Source organism: Oncorhynchus masou, chromosome 12 (genome assembly GCF_036934945.1).
Source record: "Oncorhynchus masou masou isolate Uvic2021 chromosome 12, UVic_Omas_1.1, whole genome shotgun sequence".
Classification (NCBI taxonomy): Eukaryota; Metazoa; Chordata; class Actinopteri; order Salmoniformes; family Salmonidae; genus Oncorhynchus; species Oncorhynchus masou.
This window is the reverse complement of record NC_088223.1, coordinates 46,230,686-46,245,755: the sequence shown is the minus strand read 5'-3', so window position 1 is coordinate 46,245,755 and position 15,070 is coordinate 46,230,686. Positions and strand designations below refer to the sequence as shown.

General features: G+C 43.1%; 1 protein-coding gene across 1 annotated transcript in view; it reads left to right on the top strand.

The window, feature by feature from the left end:
• adamts15a (ADAM metallopeptidase with thrombospondin type 1 motif, 15a) overlaps nt 1–12,741 on the top strand; it is a 29,795-nt gene extending 17,054 nt beyond the window's left edge. The window contains exons 4-8 of the mRNA XM_064980746.1: nt 4,675–4,961; nt 5,289–5,466; nt 5,757–5,932; nt 9,148–9,323; nt 9,541–12,741. Coding sequence (XP_064836818.1) covers nt 4,675–4,961; nt 5,289–5,466; nt 5,757–5,932; nt 9,148–9,323; nt 9,541–10,342 — 1,619 coding nt within the window. The 3' untranslated portion in view covers nt 10,343–12,741. The remainder of the gene's footprint in view (nt 1–4,674; nt 4,962–5,288; nt 5,467–5,756; nt 5,933–9,147; nt 9,324–9,540) is intronic.
• Nucleotides 12,742–15,070: the final 2,329 nt, after the last annotated feature.

The window sequence follows — 15,070 nt, the reverse complement described above, 5'->3', positions numbered from 1 at the left end:
CGTCCCAGTCTCAGGTCTTTTGCAGACTCCATCAGGTTTTCTTCCAGAATGGTCCTGTATTTGGCTCCATCCATCTTCCCATCAATTTTAACCATCTTCCCTGTCCCTGCTGAAGAAAAGCAGGCCCAAACCATGATGATGCCACCACCATGTTTGACAGTGGGTATATGGTGTGTTCAGGGTGATGAGCTGTGTTGCTTTTACGCCAAACATAACGTTTTGCATTGTTGCCAAAAAGTTCAATCTTGGTTTCATCTGACCAGAGCACCTTCTTCCACATGTTTGGTGTGTCTCCCAGGTGGCGTGTAGCAAACTTTAAACAACACTTTTTATGGATATCTTTAAGAAATGGCTTTCTTCTTGCCACTCTTCCATAAAGGCCAGATTTGTGCAATATACGACTGATTGTTGCCCTATGGACAGAGTCTCCCACCTCAGCTGTAGATCTCTGCAGTTCATCCAGAGTGATCATGGGCCTCTTGGCTGCATCTCTGATCAGTCTTCTCCTTGTATGAGCTGAAAGTTTAGAGGGACGGCCAGGTCTTGGTAGATTTGCAGTGGTCTGATACTCCTTCCATTTCAATATTATCGCTTGCACAGTGCTCCTTGGGATGTTTAAAGCTTGGGAAATCTTTTTGTATCCAAATCCGGCTTTAAACTTCTTCACAACAGTATCTCGGACCTGCCTGGTGTGTTCCTTGTTCTTCATGATGCTCTTGGTGCTTTTAACGGACCTCTGAGACTATCACAGTGCAGGTGCATTTATACGGAGACTTGATTACACACAGGTGGATTGTATTTATCATTATTAGTCATTTAGGTCAACATTGGATCATTCAGAGATCCTCACTGAACTTCTGGAGAGAGTTTGCTGCACTGAAAGTAAAGGGGCTGAATAATTTTGCACGCCCAATTTTTCAGTTTTTGATTTGTTAAAAAAGTTTGAAATTTCCAATAAATGTCGTTCCACTTCATGATTGTGTCCCACTTGTTGTTGATTTTTCACAAAAAATACAGTTTTATATCTTTATGTTTGAAGCCTGAAATGTGGCAAAAGGTCGCAAAGTTCAAGGGGGCCAAATACTTTCGCAAGGCACTGTATATATATATATATATGCATTGTTTGGAAGGTCCTGTAAGTAAGCCTTTCACTGTTAGTATGCCCCTTTTGTTTACGAAGCATGTGACAAATAAAGTTAGATTTGAGTGTATTGAGAAGTTAGGAGAGTCTCACTGAGTGCTAAGTCACAGACCGTCCGATGCTTCCAATTCAGTCTGGCCTTTTGATGTTGTGTAACACAGGCCTGTCAAACCTGAATTATTATTAGACTTTTCCTGGAAACAGCTAGACCCTCTGCTCTGTGCTTCTTCTTCTTATCGTAACTCCACTCTGCAGGGCTTTTGTCACTCAGGTGTGCTGTCTTAGGTAGGGTTGCACATTTTGGGGAATATTCAGAGGTGGAAAGATTCCGTGGGAATTAACGGGAATATATAGGAATTAATGGAAATATATGCACATTAATATTAATACCATTTAAATTTAGATTTTTTTTGCATTGGATATATTTACCATATCACATGGAGACAGAAACATAAACCTTTTACATTATCATAAGTTGACATAATTGCAAATGATAAATGCTTCCAATAGAAAGAAAAAAAACGATTTAGTTACGAATTGGACTTTAATTAAATTAGTTGACTCTTCACACGTGGGATGATTTCACTGAACAACAAAAGAAAATATAAATAAATAAATAAATAAATAAATAAAGGGAATATTGAATGATCTCCAATGATCCATCGCATCTCCCAAAAATGTTTTCAACATACATCTGTAAAATGATAATTTAGAAACAAAAACTTTGGTTGTTTTCCTCTCAGACTTTCATGTCTTCTCCCTGGACCTCCTCAATGTTCACCTCTTGAACATCAGACTCTGAGGCCTCATCTTCACTGTCACTTTCCAACTTTGTTGAGGATCGCTCATTGTCAGGCTCAAAAAGCCTCAAATTTGCCTGGATGGCCACCAATTGTTCAACCCTTGTGTTGGTCAGCCTGTTGCGTGCTTTGTTGTGTGTGTTCCCAAACAAGAACCAGTTGTGCTCTGAGGCGACTGATGTTGGTGGGATTTGGGGGATGATGGAGGCCACAGGGGAAAGAGCTTCAGATCCATAAAGTCCCTTCCACCAGGTGGCTGATGAGATATGTTGGCACGACTGCCATATTGCATCTCCATCCCAAAGCCCTTGTTTGGAAGTGTACTTCGCCAGACTGCCAAGAACCTTGCCCTTATCCAGGCAAAGGTGGCGAGACACGGTAGTGATGACACCATAGGCCTTGTTGATCTCTGCACCAGACAGGATGCTTTAGCCAGTATACTTGGGGTCCAACATGTACGCTGTGGCGTATATGGGCTTCAGTTAGAAGTCGTCACGCTTTTTTATGTATTTCAGAACAGCAGTGTCCTCTGCTTGGAGCAACAGTGAAGTGGGCAGGGCAGTATGGATTTCTTCTCTTACATCTGCAAGTAGAGTCTGAACACCAGACGTGATGGCATTGTCTCCCTCAATCCGTGCAATGGCTACTGCTATAGGTTTCAGGAGTTTCAGGCTGCTTACCACTCTCTCCCAAAATATATCATCCAGGAGGATCCCCTTGATGGGGCTGTCCATATCGGCAGACTGTGATATGGCCATTTCTTGGAGAGACTCTTTCCCCTCCAGGAGATCATGTCAAACGTGATGACAACACCACCCCAATGGGTGTTGCTGGGAAGCTTCAATGTGGTGCTCTTATTTATCTCACTTTGCTTAGTGAGGTTGATTGCTGCTCTTGATGACCCTTCACATACTTAATTATTTCCTTGGTTCTCTTGTAGAGTGTATCCATTGTTTTCAGTGCCATGATGTTCTTGAGGAGCAGATTCAATACATGAGCAGCACAGCCAATGGGTATGATGTGAGGGTAGGACTCCTCCTCTTTAGACCAAGCAGCCTTCATGTTCGCAGCATTGTCTGTCACCTGTGCAAATACCTTCTGTGGTCCAAGGTCATTGATGACTGCCTTCAGCTCATCTGCTATATAGAGACCGGTGTGTCTGTTGTACCTTGTGTCTGTGCTCTTGTAGAATAATGGTTGAGGGGTGGAGATGATGTAGTTAATTATTCCTTGCCCACGAACATTCAACCACCTATCAGAGATGAATGCAATATAGTTTGCTTTCTCTATGATTTGCTTGACCTTCACTTGAACTCTGTTGAAGTCAGTAAATGAGTGGATAAAGCATGTCTGGTTGGAGGGGTGTATGCTGGGCGAAGAACATTCAGAAATCTCTTCCAATACACATTGCCTGTGAGTATCAGAGGTGAACCAGTTGCATACACATCGCGAGCAAGACATTCATCAGCATTTCTCTGACTACATTCCTCCATTGAGTCAAAAAATATCTGATTCCAGGAGGACCATGAGCTGTTGCTATCGATAAGGTGTCTGATTCATCATTTCCCCCTCAAATATAAGTAGAGGGACTTTTGTCAGAGGTTGCTTGTTGTAAGCGCTGAGGGAACTTTATGCACTTCACCAGATGATTCTGCATCTTTGTTGCATTCTTCACATATGATTTGGCACAGTATTTGCAAATGTACACAGCTTTTCCTTCTACATAAGCTGCAGTGAAATATCTCCACACATCAATCAGATAGTGCCTGTGGATTTTCCTGTAAAGATTAGAAAAAAATGAGTAAAAAAAACAACAAATACAATTCCATGTATAGATAAACAGTTCAGAAGTTAGATTAAACAACTGCTTTGTAAGATAAATGTTTTAAAATGAATGGAATGTATGGAAACAGGTGAATGAACACACTCCTCAGTTAGCAGTTAGCACACTCCTCAGTTAGCAAGCTAAAACCCACACGGTAGCAATAACTAACTAGCAGAAATTGTTAACAAGTTAGAAATAATTTAAACACACTTTGCTGTAAGCTACTATTTCACCAGAAAGATTCCGACCCTTTGCAACCCTAGCCTTAAGTCAATGAATTTGCATATATCTGTTTGTGCGTGTGTGTGTGTGTGTGTGTGTGTGTGTGTGTGTGTGAGTGGTCATATGTCTCTGTATATGTCTGTGTGTTCACATGTGTGTGTGCATGTCTGTGTGCTTGTGTGTGTGTGTGACACTAGGCAGACGTCTATGGAACAGCACACTAATGGGTTAAACTAGACATGGTCGAGTCAAGAAATTGTGTGTGTATGTTTTAGGAGGTAGACGTACCACCTCCTGTGTGTGTGTGTGTGTGTGTTTGGTCTTTAACAGCTACGTGTAATGAACCATCAGCAGTTTCTGAAGCGCCGTCTTCAAAGGGGTCGACGTCACAGGGTCACGACTGGGTGACTGGCTGAGAGGCTGTGCACTTGTTTAATCTGCACACACGTGCACACACGCAGAGATACACACGTACCCACTCACACAAACATTTGAAAATCCTAATCCTCACGTGCAAAGTGTTTCACTGCAGAAAAATAAAACAGCAGTTAAAACAGCAGTTAAACACTTGAATTGAAGACACTTGAAATACAGTAAGCTCAGCCTTACTAAGAGTTGGAGTAAAAAACTTCTGTTGGTGTAGCTGTGTAACTCATGGCCTGTATTTCTCACTCTCTGTTCACTAGGTGAGTGTCTGCTGGATCAGCCCCTGAAGCCTCTGGCCCTGCCTGAAGTCCTCCCTGGATCCTCCTACAGCCTGGACCGGCAGTGTGAGCTGGCCTTCGGAGATGGCTCCAAGCCCTGTCCCTTCATGCAGCCACCCTGTGGTCGGCTCTGGTGTACAGGGAAGTCCCGGGGCCAGCTGGTGTGTCAGACACGTCACTTCCCCTGGGCTGATGGCACCGCCTGTGGGGATGGAAAGTTGTGTATGAGGGGCGTCTGCATGGATAAGATGGATATACACAAGACAAAGGTAAGGCTGTGAGATATGCACATGCACACACACACACACACACTCGCTCGTCCAACACTCGTCAACACACTTCAAACACTTCAAGCTTTCAAGCAATTCTCACACCAGTGTGAGATATGTCATGTCAGTAGAGATGTGAATGCCCTTCCACTGTGGTGTGAATGACGCAAGCCCCATGTTGTCAAACATACTTATTTAGGTCTTTTACTCACGCTGGAGCATTGGCCACTGACATAGGCCATGTTGTCATATCGCTTATAAGAACCATGTAATAACACTTTAATAACTGTTATAGCCGTATAATAACCTGTTATAACCTCACCCCAGGTGGACGGGCGGTGGGGGAGGTGGGGTTCGTTTGGCTCCTGCTCCCGTACGTGTGGTGGGGGTGTCCAACTGGCCAAGAGGGAGTGTAACAACCCAGTGCCCTCCAACGGGGGCAAATACTGCCAAGGGGTCCGGGTCAAGTACCGCTCCTGTAGCCTGAACCCCTGCTCTGACACAGGTAAGAGTCGGCCCAAGACCTATATTTAATTACTTAATCCTCTCTATTCCCTTTGGGACATTTTGTAAGGTCAATGAGCTCACTCCACTTCTTCCGGACCATGGCAACATGTTGTACCTTGCTCCAAGAGAGGTGATCCCTGCCAGGTCATCTCTCAAAACCTATAACTACTTTACTCTATTACTTTTACTTTGTTACATTTAGTTTTACTGGGACAGTACACATTAAATCAACATGACTGTATAGTTGGTCCTCACCTCTAACATCTGACCTCTCTCTCCCTGTCTTAGGTAAAAGCTACCGCGAGGAGCAGTGTGAGGCGTTTAACGGGTTCAGCCTCAACACCAACCGGCTTACCCCCTCGGTGGTCTGGGTCCCCAAGTACTCCGGGGTCTCCCCCAAGGACAAGTGCAAGCTCATTTGCAGGGCCAACGGCACCGGATACTTCTACGTCCTTGCACCCAAGGTTAGTTAGCAGCCACCTTCCTATTCTATTTTATTCTATTCTATACCCTCAAACCTAAGGTTAGCAACAGGCACATTTGAAACCATGAAGACATGGTACGTGTGCTAGAAGCAGCATTGTTAAGCACTACACATTGGAGGTCTTCTCGGATCCAGAAATTGCAATCCAAATGGAATCGGATCCATTAAATTCCCACTGACACCGACAGGACCAGGTCATTTTTTGCTTGAGCACGCATAAAAGTACCTGGCCTGTGTGTAAATTTAAGCAGTAGTTCCTCACTGGGTTTGAAAGATCTTTCCAACACTCTCCTTCTCGATAGGCATAAGTAACCACTGCGCCTTGGTATGAAATAGCAACATATTGCTGATCTCATATCTCCAGTGGAAACATCATGGAATATGCTACCTGAACACTTCCCCCTTGGGAGGGCCCAGTTGAAACAATGTAGCATGTCCGCTACAGCGAGAGATCAAGCCAGTCAGAGAAAGAGGCAGACAGGCAGAGGATAGAGATTCATGATTTTGACAACTGCCATGTGTAGCAAATGTGATTCATGGGGAATATTTATTTTCATCAGGATATTTTCTTCTTCAAATACAGTTTTGGATCTGGTCGGTATTTCACATATTGTCAGACAGATCCGAAATCCCTGGCGACCGAGCGTGATCCAACCCGGGATCCAAGGGTCAACTACAGAATATCTGACCTACCTACTATCGAATATCGTGTCGGATCTCGGGTAATCGGGTTAGGGTATATCCGTGAAGACCTCTCCTACACATGTCCAGACCACCTGAGATATGTTTTTGTCCAGAATTACTAAAGCCCCCCCACACACACACACCCACACAAGAGAGCAGCGTCTAAGAAGAAAGGAATGAGGAGGGAATGTAGAGAGAGAAGGGAGGGCATGGAGACAAGGCTTATCTTGTTCAGATAGAGTGGTGTGGAGTGAGACAGTCCAGGAGCCTCAGTCACGGCATGGAGTTGCGGGTTCCACAGTCCACAAACTCCACTTCACATTGCCATCACACTATCAGGCTTTCAGAGCAGGGGCAGATATGCAGAGAGACATGAAGGGGTAAGAGCTCTTACTGGTCAATACTGGAACAGAGTTTCTGAGAACAAGTGTTTATTTAACACTCCTGTTGTGTTCGTTTCATTCCAAAATGACCACCCCATTATAGCTAATGTTATCACCTAATGTTGTGTTAGATCTTTTTATCAACTTAAGTTCTTGTGAACATTACAAGGCCTGTAGGCCTCATTGACCTAAGCTCACACAACTCGTTTTTGAGTAAAAAAAGCATAATGTATGGATTATTTTGACTCTAACAAATACTCAGATGAAACATATTGTGCTATTTATCACAGACTACTTTGTGTCAAAGTTTAACAAGGCCTCTCTCCTCCTCACCAGTGTCATGATCAAATATATGATCAAGAGCCTCACATTCAGTATATCGTTTGGTCATTGTGCTGCCACAGAATGAATTGTGAGCAAGGCCTCAAAAAGGTTTCATATACCAGAGCTGCGAGAAAAGTTCTATATATTATTGAAACAATTTTGTGAATGTTTGTGAGAATGCCAACAGGTGTGGTTCCCGTGGCAGAAAGATTCTATTGGGGAAAAGTTCCCGTTGGGGTTGCCACTCAATTTTATACAGTAATTGGAGTCTCACCCATTCATTTATAATGATCGGTCATTTTTGACTAGGAACACCACAGGTGTGCAAAAGTTAAATAAAACACCCAAAATGTTATGAAAATCATCTACATGTATTTTGTGTGTTCAGATGCCCTGTGTGGACAAAGTCATGGAACCTTATGACAACAAGATTAATGGGAAAAAGTGTTGAGTTCAGTTGAGGCAGTACTCACAGACACTATGTTGAGTTATCAGCTCCATATTTCACCATGGTCCCGACTCTGCCGACACAGACTGTTGAGCATACTGACCTGGTCGACTGCTTCCACTCCAGACAGGCTGATCATGCGTTAGTAGGGTCATGTTCAGGTTGTGAGAACCAACTATAAAGGCTGTATGTAAACTACATATTTTGCACAGTCTAAGCGTGTCTAAAATGATCACAGTAGGACAGAACAGAGGGGTATCCCACAAAACAAGCTACATCTACTTAGGGTATTCTAAAGCTAACCAGCTTCAGTTAGCTTCGCTTTCCAGCTCAGGCTTCATCCATACTATGACAGTGGATATTGCTCGTCCGCCTGCCGCTAACTCTAGCAGGCGTTTAACTGCACGTGCATGTCGCACTTGGCAAGTCGAACAACAAAATCTTCATTGAGACAATGCTGAAATATCAATCCATGTGCGAGTCAGTGCTACATTTTCATTTGTGCCGAAATCAAAATGATTTTTTTGATGGTGTGAAATAGACTTTTTATTTTTTACTTATTGTTAATGCCGTCTTTTGTGTGCTTTGGTATGCTTATTTATCAACACACAAACATTTTTTCCCCCACTCCTATCGATATTTTTTATTTCTTTATTAAGTCATAACAAAAGGGTTAACAAAAGGGTTACGTTGCGTGACGTTTTAAATTAATCGTGTTCTTACTAAATGTGCAATGTGATATTTTAACCTTACTGTTTTTTTTAACACGCAAAAAAACAATTGAATAATGCAGTATTTAATCAGTCGTCTTCCTCAAATGAAGGGGATGATGTCGCAATCTTTGCAACAGGGACAGAATCTGATTGCATTTGGTCCTCAACTCGCGGCTCAGTCATTTCACTCAGGGTAAGTTTTACGGGAGTTAGCCTGCCCGGTGCAGGTTAGTTCTGAAGAATTCGTGGGCATAGAAATTTACCTGGCTAAAAGGTTTTCCACTTTCGTATGACCAGTTATCCTGAGTTGACCAAAGTTACCTCGCTAACTCCTCAAACCTGTTTTGTTAAATACCCCTCAGGTGTGATATTTTGCATATATAGTTTGTGTATGTTATGAACACAAATCTCAGAGCCCAGAACTTAATTTTATTTATTTATTATTTTAGCTTTATTTAACTAGGCAATTCAGTTAAGTGGGTTAACTGGGGCAGAACAACAGATTTTTACATTGTCAACTCAGGGATTTGATCTTGCAACCTTTCGGTTACTAGTCCAACGCTCAAAACACTAGGCTACCTGCCGCTATTGATGTTGCATAACATTTGTTGAGTAATGAAATATATCTATCTCTATATCCCAGGTGGTGGATGGGACCCCATGTTCTCCAGACTCCTCAGCAGTATGTGTCCAGGGGAAGTGTATCAAGGCTGGTTGTGACGGCAAACTGGGCTCCAACAAGAAGTTTGACAAGTGTGGCACCTGTGGAGGTGACAACAAGAGCTGCAAGAAGGTGTCAGGACTCTTCACCAAACCCATGTGAGTTCTCGGACCATTTATGCAATTTCTCATAGGTGTTTAGAGAACCATCTTGTAATGCATGGAAGTCGTCATTGTTTACAAGTGACACAAATTCCTATAACAGGAATGGATTGGATGAATTCCATGTAAAAGGAATGGTTTTGTTAACATTACTGTAACTGTTTAATAACAGTGGTTTTACTGATTTATGAATGTATTCTATTTTCCCCCAAAGACACGGTTACAACTTTGTGGTTATGCTTCCGGTGGGGGCATCCAACATAGACGTACGGCAGCGCGGCTACAAGGGCCTGGTGAGTGATGACAACTACCTGGCGGTGAAGAACAGCCAGGGCCAGTACCTGCTTAACGGGAACTATGTGGTTTCTGCCGTGGAGAGGGACATCATCGTGAAGGGTAGCCTGCTGAGGTACAGCGGTACGGCCGGCCTGGCAGAGACCTTGCTGGCTGTGAAGCCGCTCCGCGAGGCCCTCACTGTGGAGGTCCTGTCTGTCGGTCAAATGACCCCTCCCCGCATCCGCTACTCCTTCTACCTGGCCCGCGAGAGCAAGGACAAGAAGAAAGAGGAACGGGCGAGGTCACATAACAGTGTTCTAGCGGAGGACGTGGGCGGGGGGCAGAAGGGAGGAGAAGGAGGGGATCTCCTGAAGAAGTCCTCATACAGTATTGAGGGACCCATTCCAGGTAAGTGGTCCGCGGCCATGTGGGACGAGTGTTCGGTGACGTGTGGGAGAGGGGTGCAAGGGAGGCTGGTGCAGTGCCTGGCGCAGGACGGAGAGCCAGGGCTGGACTGTGACTCCATCGTGAGGCCCTCTGCTACCAGAGTGTGTGGGGACCCTTGTCCGGTGTGGGAGATTGGGGAGTGGTCGCCCTGCTCCAGGAGTTGCGGGAAAGGCTTCAAGAGGCGGCCGCTGCGCTGTACCACGCAGACGGGGTTGCAGCTGCCCCGGGACCACTGCAGTGCGGGGAAACGCAAGCCACAGGAACTGGACTTCTGTCACCTAAAGCCCTGTTAACACACCATGAACCCTCCTTTTGTTGCCTCCTAGTCTACAAGTACTATCCCTCCTCAATGGACTGGTGTGTTTTTCAAAAATACATTTGACAAAGACAAAACCAACAAGAATAAACAATCCCAATAATGATTTTTGTTTCTGGTGTATCTGGCATCTGCCTGCAAAATGGGACAAATGTGAAGAATGAAGAATGTTGTTGGAAAGACAGAGAGACTGAGAGGGAACTGTGCTGTAATCTTTAGGTCATTGGTTAGTTGGTTACCGGAAACATTTTTGAAGAGCCAATATTACAGAAACAGTTGGTGTTGTTTGTATTTTTTGTTACAATCCCAATGTATTCTAGATTGTATTCTAGAGTGTCCATATGCCAGCAATCCATCCAGTTGACCTGATGAATCTGGAACCAATGCACGATCTTGTCCCTTTCTGGTGTTGTAAAGTTCAGGTTCTGTGGGACATAGCAGAACTCTAAGTTGCTCGCGAGCCAACTGTCCACACAGCTTTCTCACCTACTTATCCTGAAGCCAGACATTGTGGGAAAATTTTAAGAAAACATACAGTATGGAAAAACCATCTGCTAACTGGACCAAGATCATAATGCCCTTGTACTGCATGAGAATACTTTATACTGCAAAAATACTTATTGTATCCCCTTTACGTCCAGAGGTAGAATAAGAATCAGGAGAAATGGTTGTACTATACAGAGTATTGTAGAGTATTATTGCACCGGATATTACCAGTAGATACAGTATCATGGTAATTATTCCACACCTGGTTCATACAGTATCATGATAATTATTCCACACCTGGTTCTAGAATTAACATGTTCTTATTAGGAATTAATTTGGTAAGCATAGAATGTGATGATAGAATGTCTGTTCCGTGATCCATGAAAATAATTGTTTTCCTATGGTGTTCTGCTCCTCCACGACATGAAAATATGCCTACACATTTTTTTAGCAATGACAAAAAGGGGTAGTGCAATGGGGATATCATATCTGTTTCCCTTGTGTTCCTCTTGCAAACAATACAGAAGAGCAGAAATAAACCTGTCCTTGGATGCGGCATAAGACATTAACTTTCTACAGAACTTTGACAGACAGCAGAACTTGAGTAACGAAAACTGTTACAGAAATAGATGCAAAAATCGTCCTATTGGCTGCTTTAGAAAAAGCCCCATACAGTAGTGTAGTCAGTCCCTAGAAGCGAACTGGGACAGAAAAAAGGAAACTCGCTACCGACGCCTCTGTAGTAGTCTGCACTCTGTCACCACCACACCAGTGTGTTAGCGAGAGAGAGAGAGCTTTCAGCGATGTCATCATCCTCTACGTTAGGCTGCGCCCAGCGCCACACTAAGTTAGGCTGCGCCCCACCGGCCGTTACCACGTTGTTCAGCTCAGTTTAGCAGAGACCGATGTTGACTCAGCCTGTTTGATTCTCCCTCCTACACGGATTGAAGTGGATTTAACAAGTGAAATCAATAAGGGATCATAGCTTTCACCTAGATTCACCTGGCCAGTCTATGTCATGGAAAGAGCAGGTGTTCATGATGTTTTGTACACTCCGTGTACACCATCCAACAAAATGCTAACTTGCAGATACCTTCTCCCTTTCATTCTCCCTTTCCCCACCATCCCCTCCACACATGCACATGGACAGACAGTGTGTTCCAATATCTGCACTGGCACACCACAAGGAATTAAGCAGTGGGTGTCGGGCATGCATTCTTCCAAGTAGTGTGTTAGTATAGATGCAGTATTTGAGCTTGTACTAGGACATAGCAAGCATGTACTCATCTTTATCACTGGGTTTGATTGTGTGTTCATTGTTGCCCCTATCATTCCAATTGTTGAGCCAGCGGTGCAGCTTCTGAAATCCTGTCAACGTGTTTGGCTTAGTTGCCATAGCCAAGTTATTATCATCGAAATTAAATCATCAAAGTGGTATAGAAAAATGTCCTACTAATACTTCTGAGACTGTGACAGAATGTGTGTTCTGTTGGAGCTCTCTGTTCCATCCTGTCCACAGCCGGAGCCCTAAGGCAAGAGGCAAGCTGTTCTTTGTACACAGTTAATGAAACCCCCTGTAATCCATTATATGCTTCTTGTTTTGGTTCTTCAGAGGGACCACATTGTCCATCTACACGATGGTTCCTGTATTACTTGGAATATTTTATTTGTCATTTATCTTTTGCACTTTGTACAGCAAAAGAGTGCAATGTCATGTCCTTGCATGGGCTGTCTTTGTATACTATGTATACATCCATTCCGCTTTGCGCAAAATAAGTATTGTAAATACTTTTTCATGTTTTTTTGGGGGAGGGTTTGTCTACGCTGGCAATTTTTTTATTGTATTTGACATCAAGATATTTATTCCAAATAAAAACATTTACACATCTGTTCACTCCCCCTTTTCCCCTCTTCAAAATATATTTGGTTCTCACAGTCGTCCTCAGGCTTGTTGCCAACGATAAATGAAAAAGCTTCCCACTGGGTACAAACTGGTTGACTCAATGTAATTTGTCAATGTTTTGTGACATGGAATCTATGTGAAAAATACATTAGGTTTGAAAAAGTCATCAATGTAAACTGTTGTTTTGGGGGTAAAATTTAAACCACAGGATTATGTCATCATGGTAAACATACACAAATCCATCTCAAACAAAAATACAAGTTAAAGAATGGGACTAAATCAAATCAAACTTTATTTAAAGTGCATTTTAAGTTGATTTGATTTAGTCATATTATTTAACTTCGATTTTTGGTTGAGATGGAGACATGAATTCAACATATAAATATTTTTTTGTAGACAAACTGGAATTACAGCCAGTGGCACAGATGGAACTGTCCAAGCAGAAGATACATCTCTTTCAAACTAATGTAACATTCAACCTTAAAATGATGAACACATTCAAAGCCACATTGAGGCTACTGTCTAACTATGCATTTCTTCTTATGAATCATATAAAGCGTGCATGTTCAAGATAGCATGCATAGGTCGTTGCAGGTCTATGGAGTTCTTCACAATTGTTGTAATAATCTGTGCAGAATCTCAAACGGCATTGATAACTTGCACCATGTACTTTTAATGTAATCTCAACTCCAATCCAGGTCATTTGGTTCTGACCAAGCACCGTGATAACACATGAATCTGTTGTATAAATAAACAAAATATCTGACATTGTATTCCCATTTGAACTTTGCTGTCAAATATTATCCACTTTGAAATGACGTGGCGTACCCAGTGGGATATGTATACAATATACAAAGGTTTTTTTTTCTCTCTCTCTTGTAGTTGTGTCTGTTAGTCATATGTTTATAGCATATCATTTTCCAGGCATTGTTTAATGTGGGGCACGTCAAAAATATGGATCATCATCCAAAAAAGAGGGCAAACAGAGAGGGAGAAGAAGAGAAAGGGAGTGTGGAAGGAACCAAATTGCAACCAGGAAAATGTTACATCTGGAGCCTCCCAAAGCAAAGCCATGTATGGCAGTTTGACTTCAGTATTACTCTGTTATATATAGGCAGGCTCTCGGCTCTCACTGAGAGAAAGAGAGAGAAAGAGAAACAGAGAAAGGGGTCAGAGGCTAGCTAGTACAGCCAGTAAGCCAGGAGGGAGGTATTGTTCCAGGCTGCAGAGAGGACTATTACATCAAGCTGAAGGTATTGTTATGTCAGTAGGAAGAAAGTTTGATTAAACTGACCTACATAAAAGCAGATCAAAATAAAAAATAAAAAGAGAAAAAAAGCTAAGGGAATAGAAAAACCTGACGGAATTGTTTTGTTCTTGGCTTCTTAGCCTCAGTCCAGGATGATGGAGTTTGGTTGAAGGCTCCTCTGGAACAGCAAAATAACTCTCAACTGTATCTAGAGAAATTCTGAGCAGTGCAGCATGCACTTCACAGAAGAGAAAAAAAACTTTGAGCAGTTTGAAGAACCGCTTGTTCCAGGGAGACATATCTTGGAAGATACAGATGCTTTAGTAACAACATCTTCTCAATAAATCTGGGGCATTCTTTTGGGGGACCCAACTCCATCAGGGCTCTTTATCAAGGGTACTTTTCTGGATACTACTTGATTCCCTATCTGTTATTTCATAGTTCTGATGTAGAAAAATAGTAGAAATAAAGAAAAACCCTTGAATGAGTAGGTCTGTCCAAACTTTTGACTGGTCTGGGTAGCCATTTGATTAGATGTTCAGGAGTCTTATGGCTTGGGCGTAAGAGCTGTTAAGAAGCCTTTTGGACCTAGACTTGCCGTGCGCTAGCAGAAAGAACAGTCCATGACTAGGGTGGCTGGAGTCTTTGGCAATTTTTAGGGCCTTCCTCTAACACCGCCTGGGATATAGGTCCTGGATGGCAGGATACTTGGCCCAAGTCATGTACTGGGCCGTACGCACTACCCTCTGTAGTTCCTTGCGGTCAGATGCAGAGCAGCTGCCATACCAGGCGGTGATGCAACCAGTTCTCGATGGTACAACTTTAGAACTTTTTGATTATATGTGGACCCATGCCAAATCTTTTTAGCCTCCCGAGGGGGAATAGGCATTGTCGTGCCCTCTTCATGACTCACTTAGTGTTTGGACCATGATAGTTTGTTGGTGATGTGGACACCAAGGAACTTGAAGTTCTCAACCTGCTCCACTACAACCCTGTAGTTCACGATCATCTCCTTTGTCTTGATCACAGTGAGGGAGAGGTTGTTATCCTGGCACCACATGCCAGGT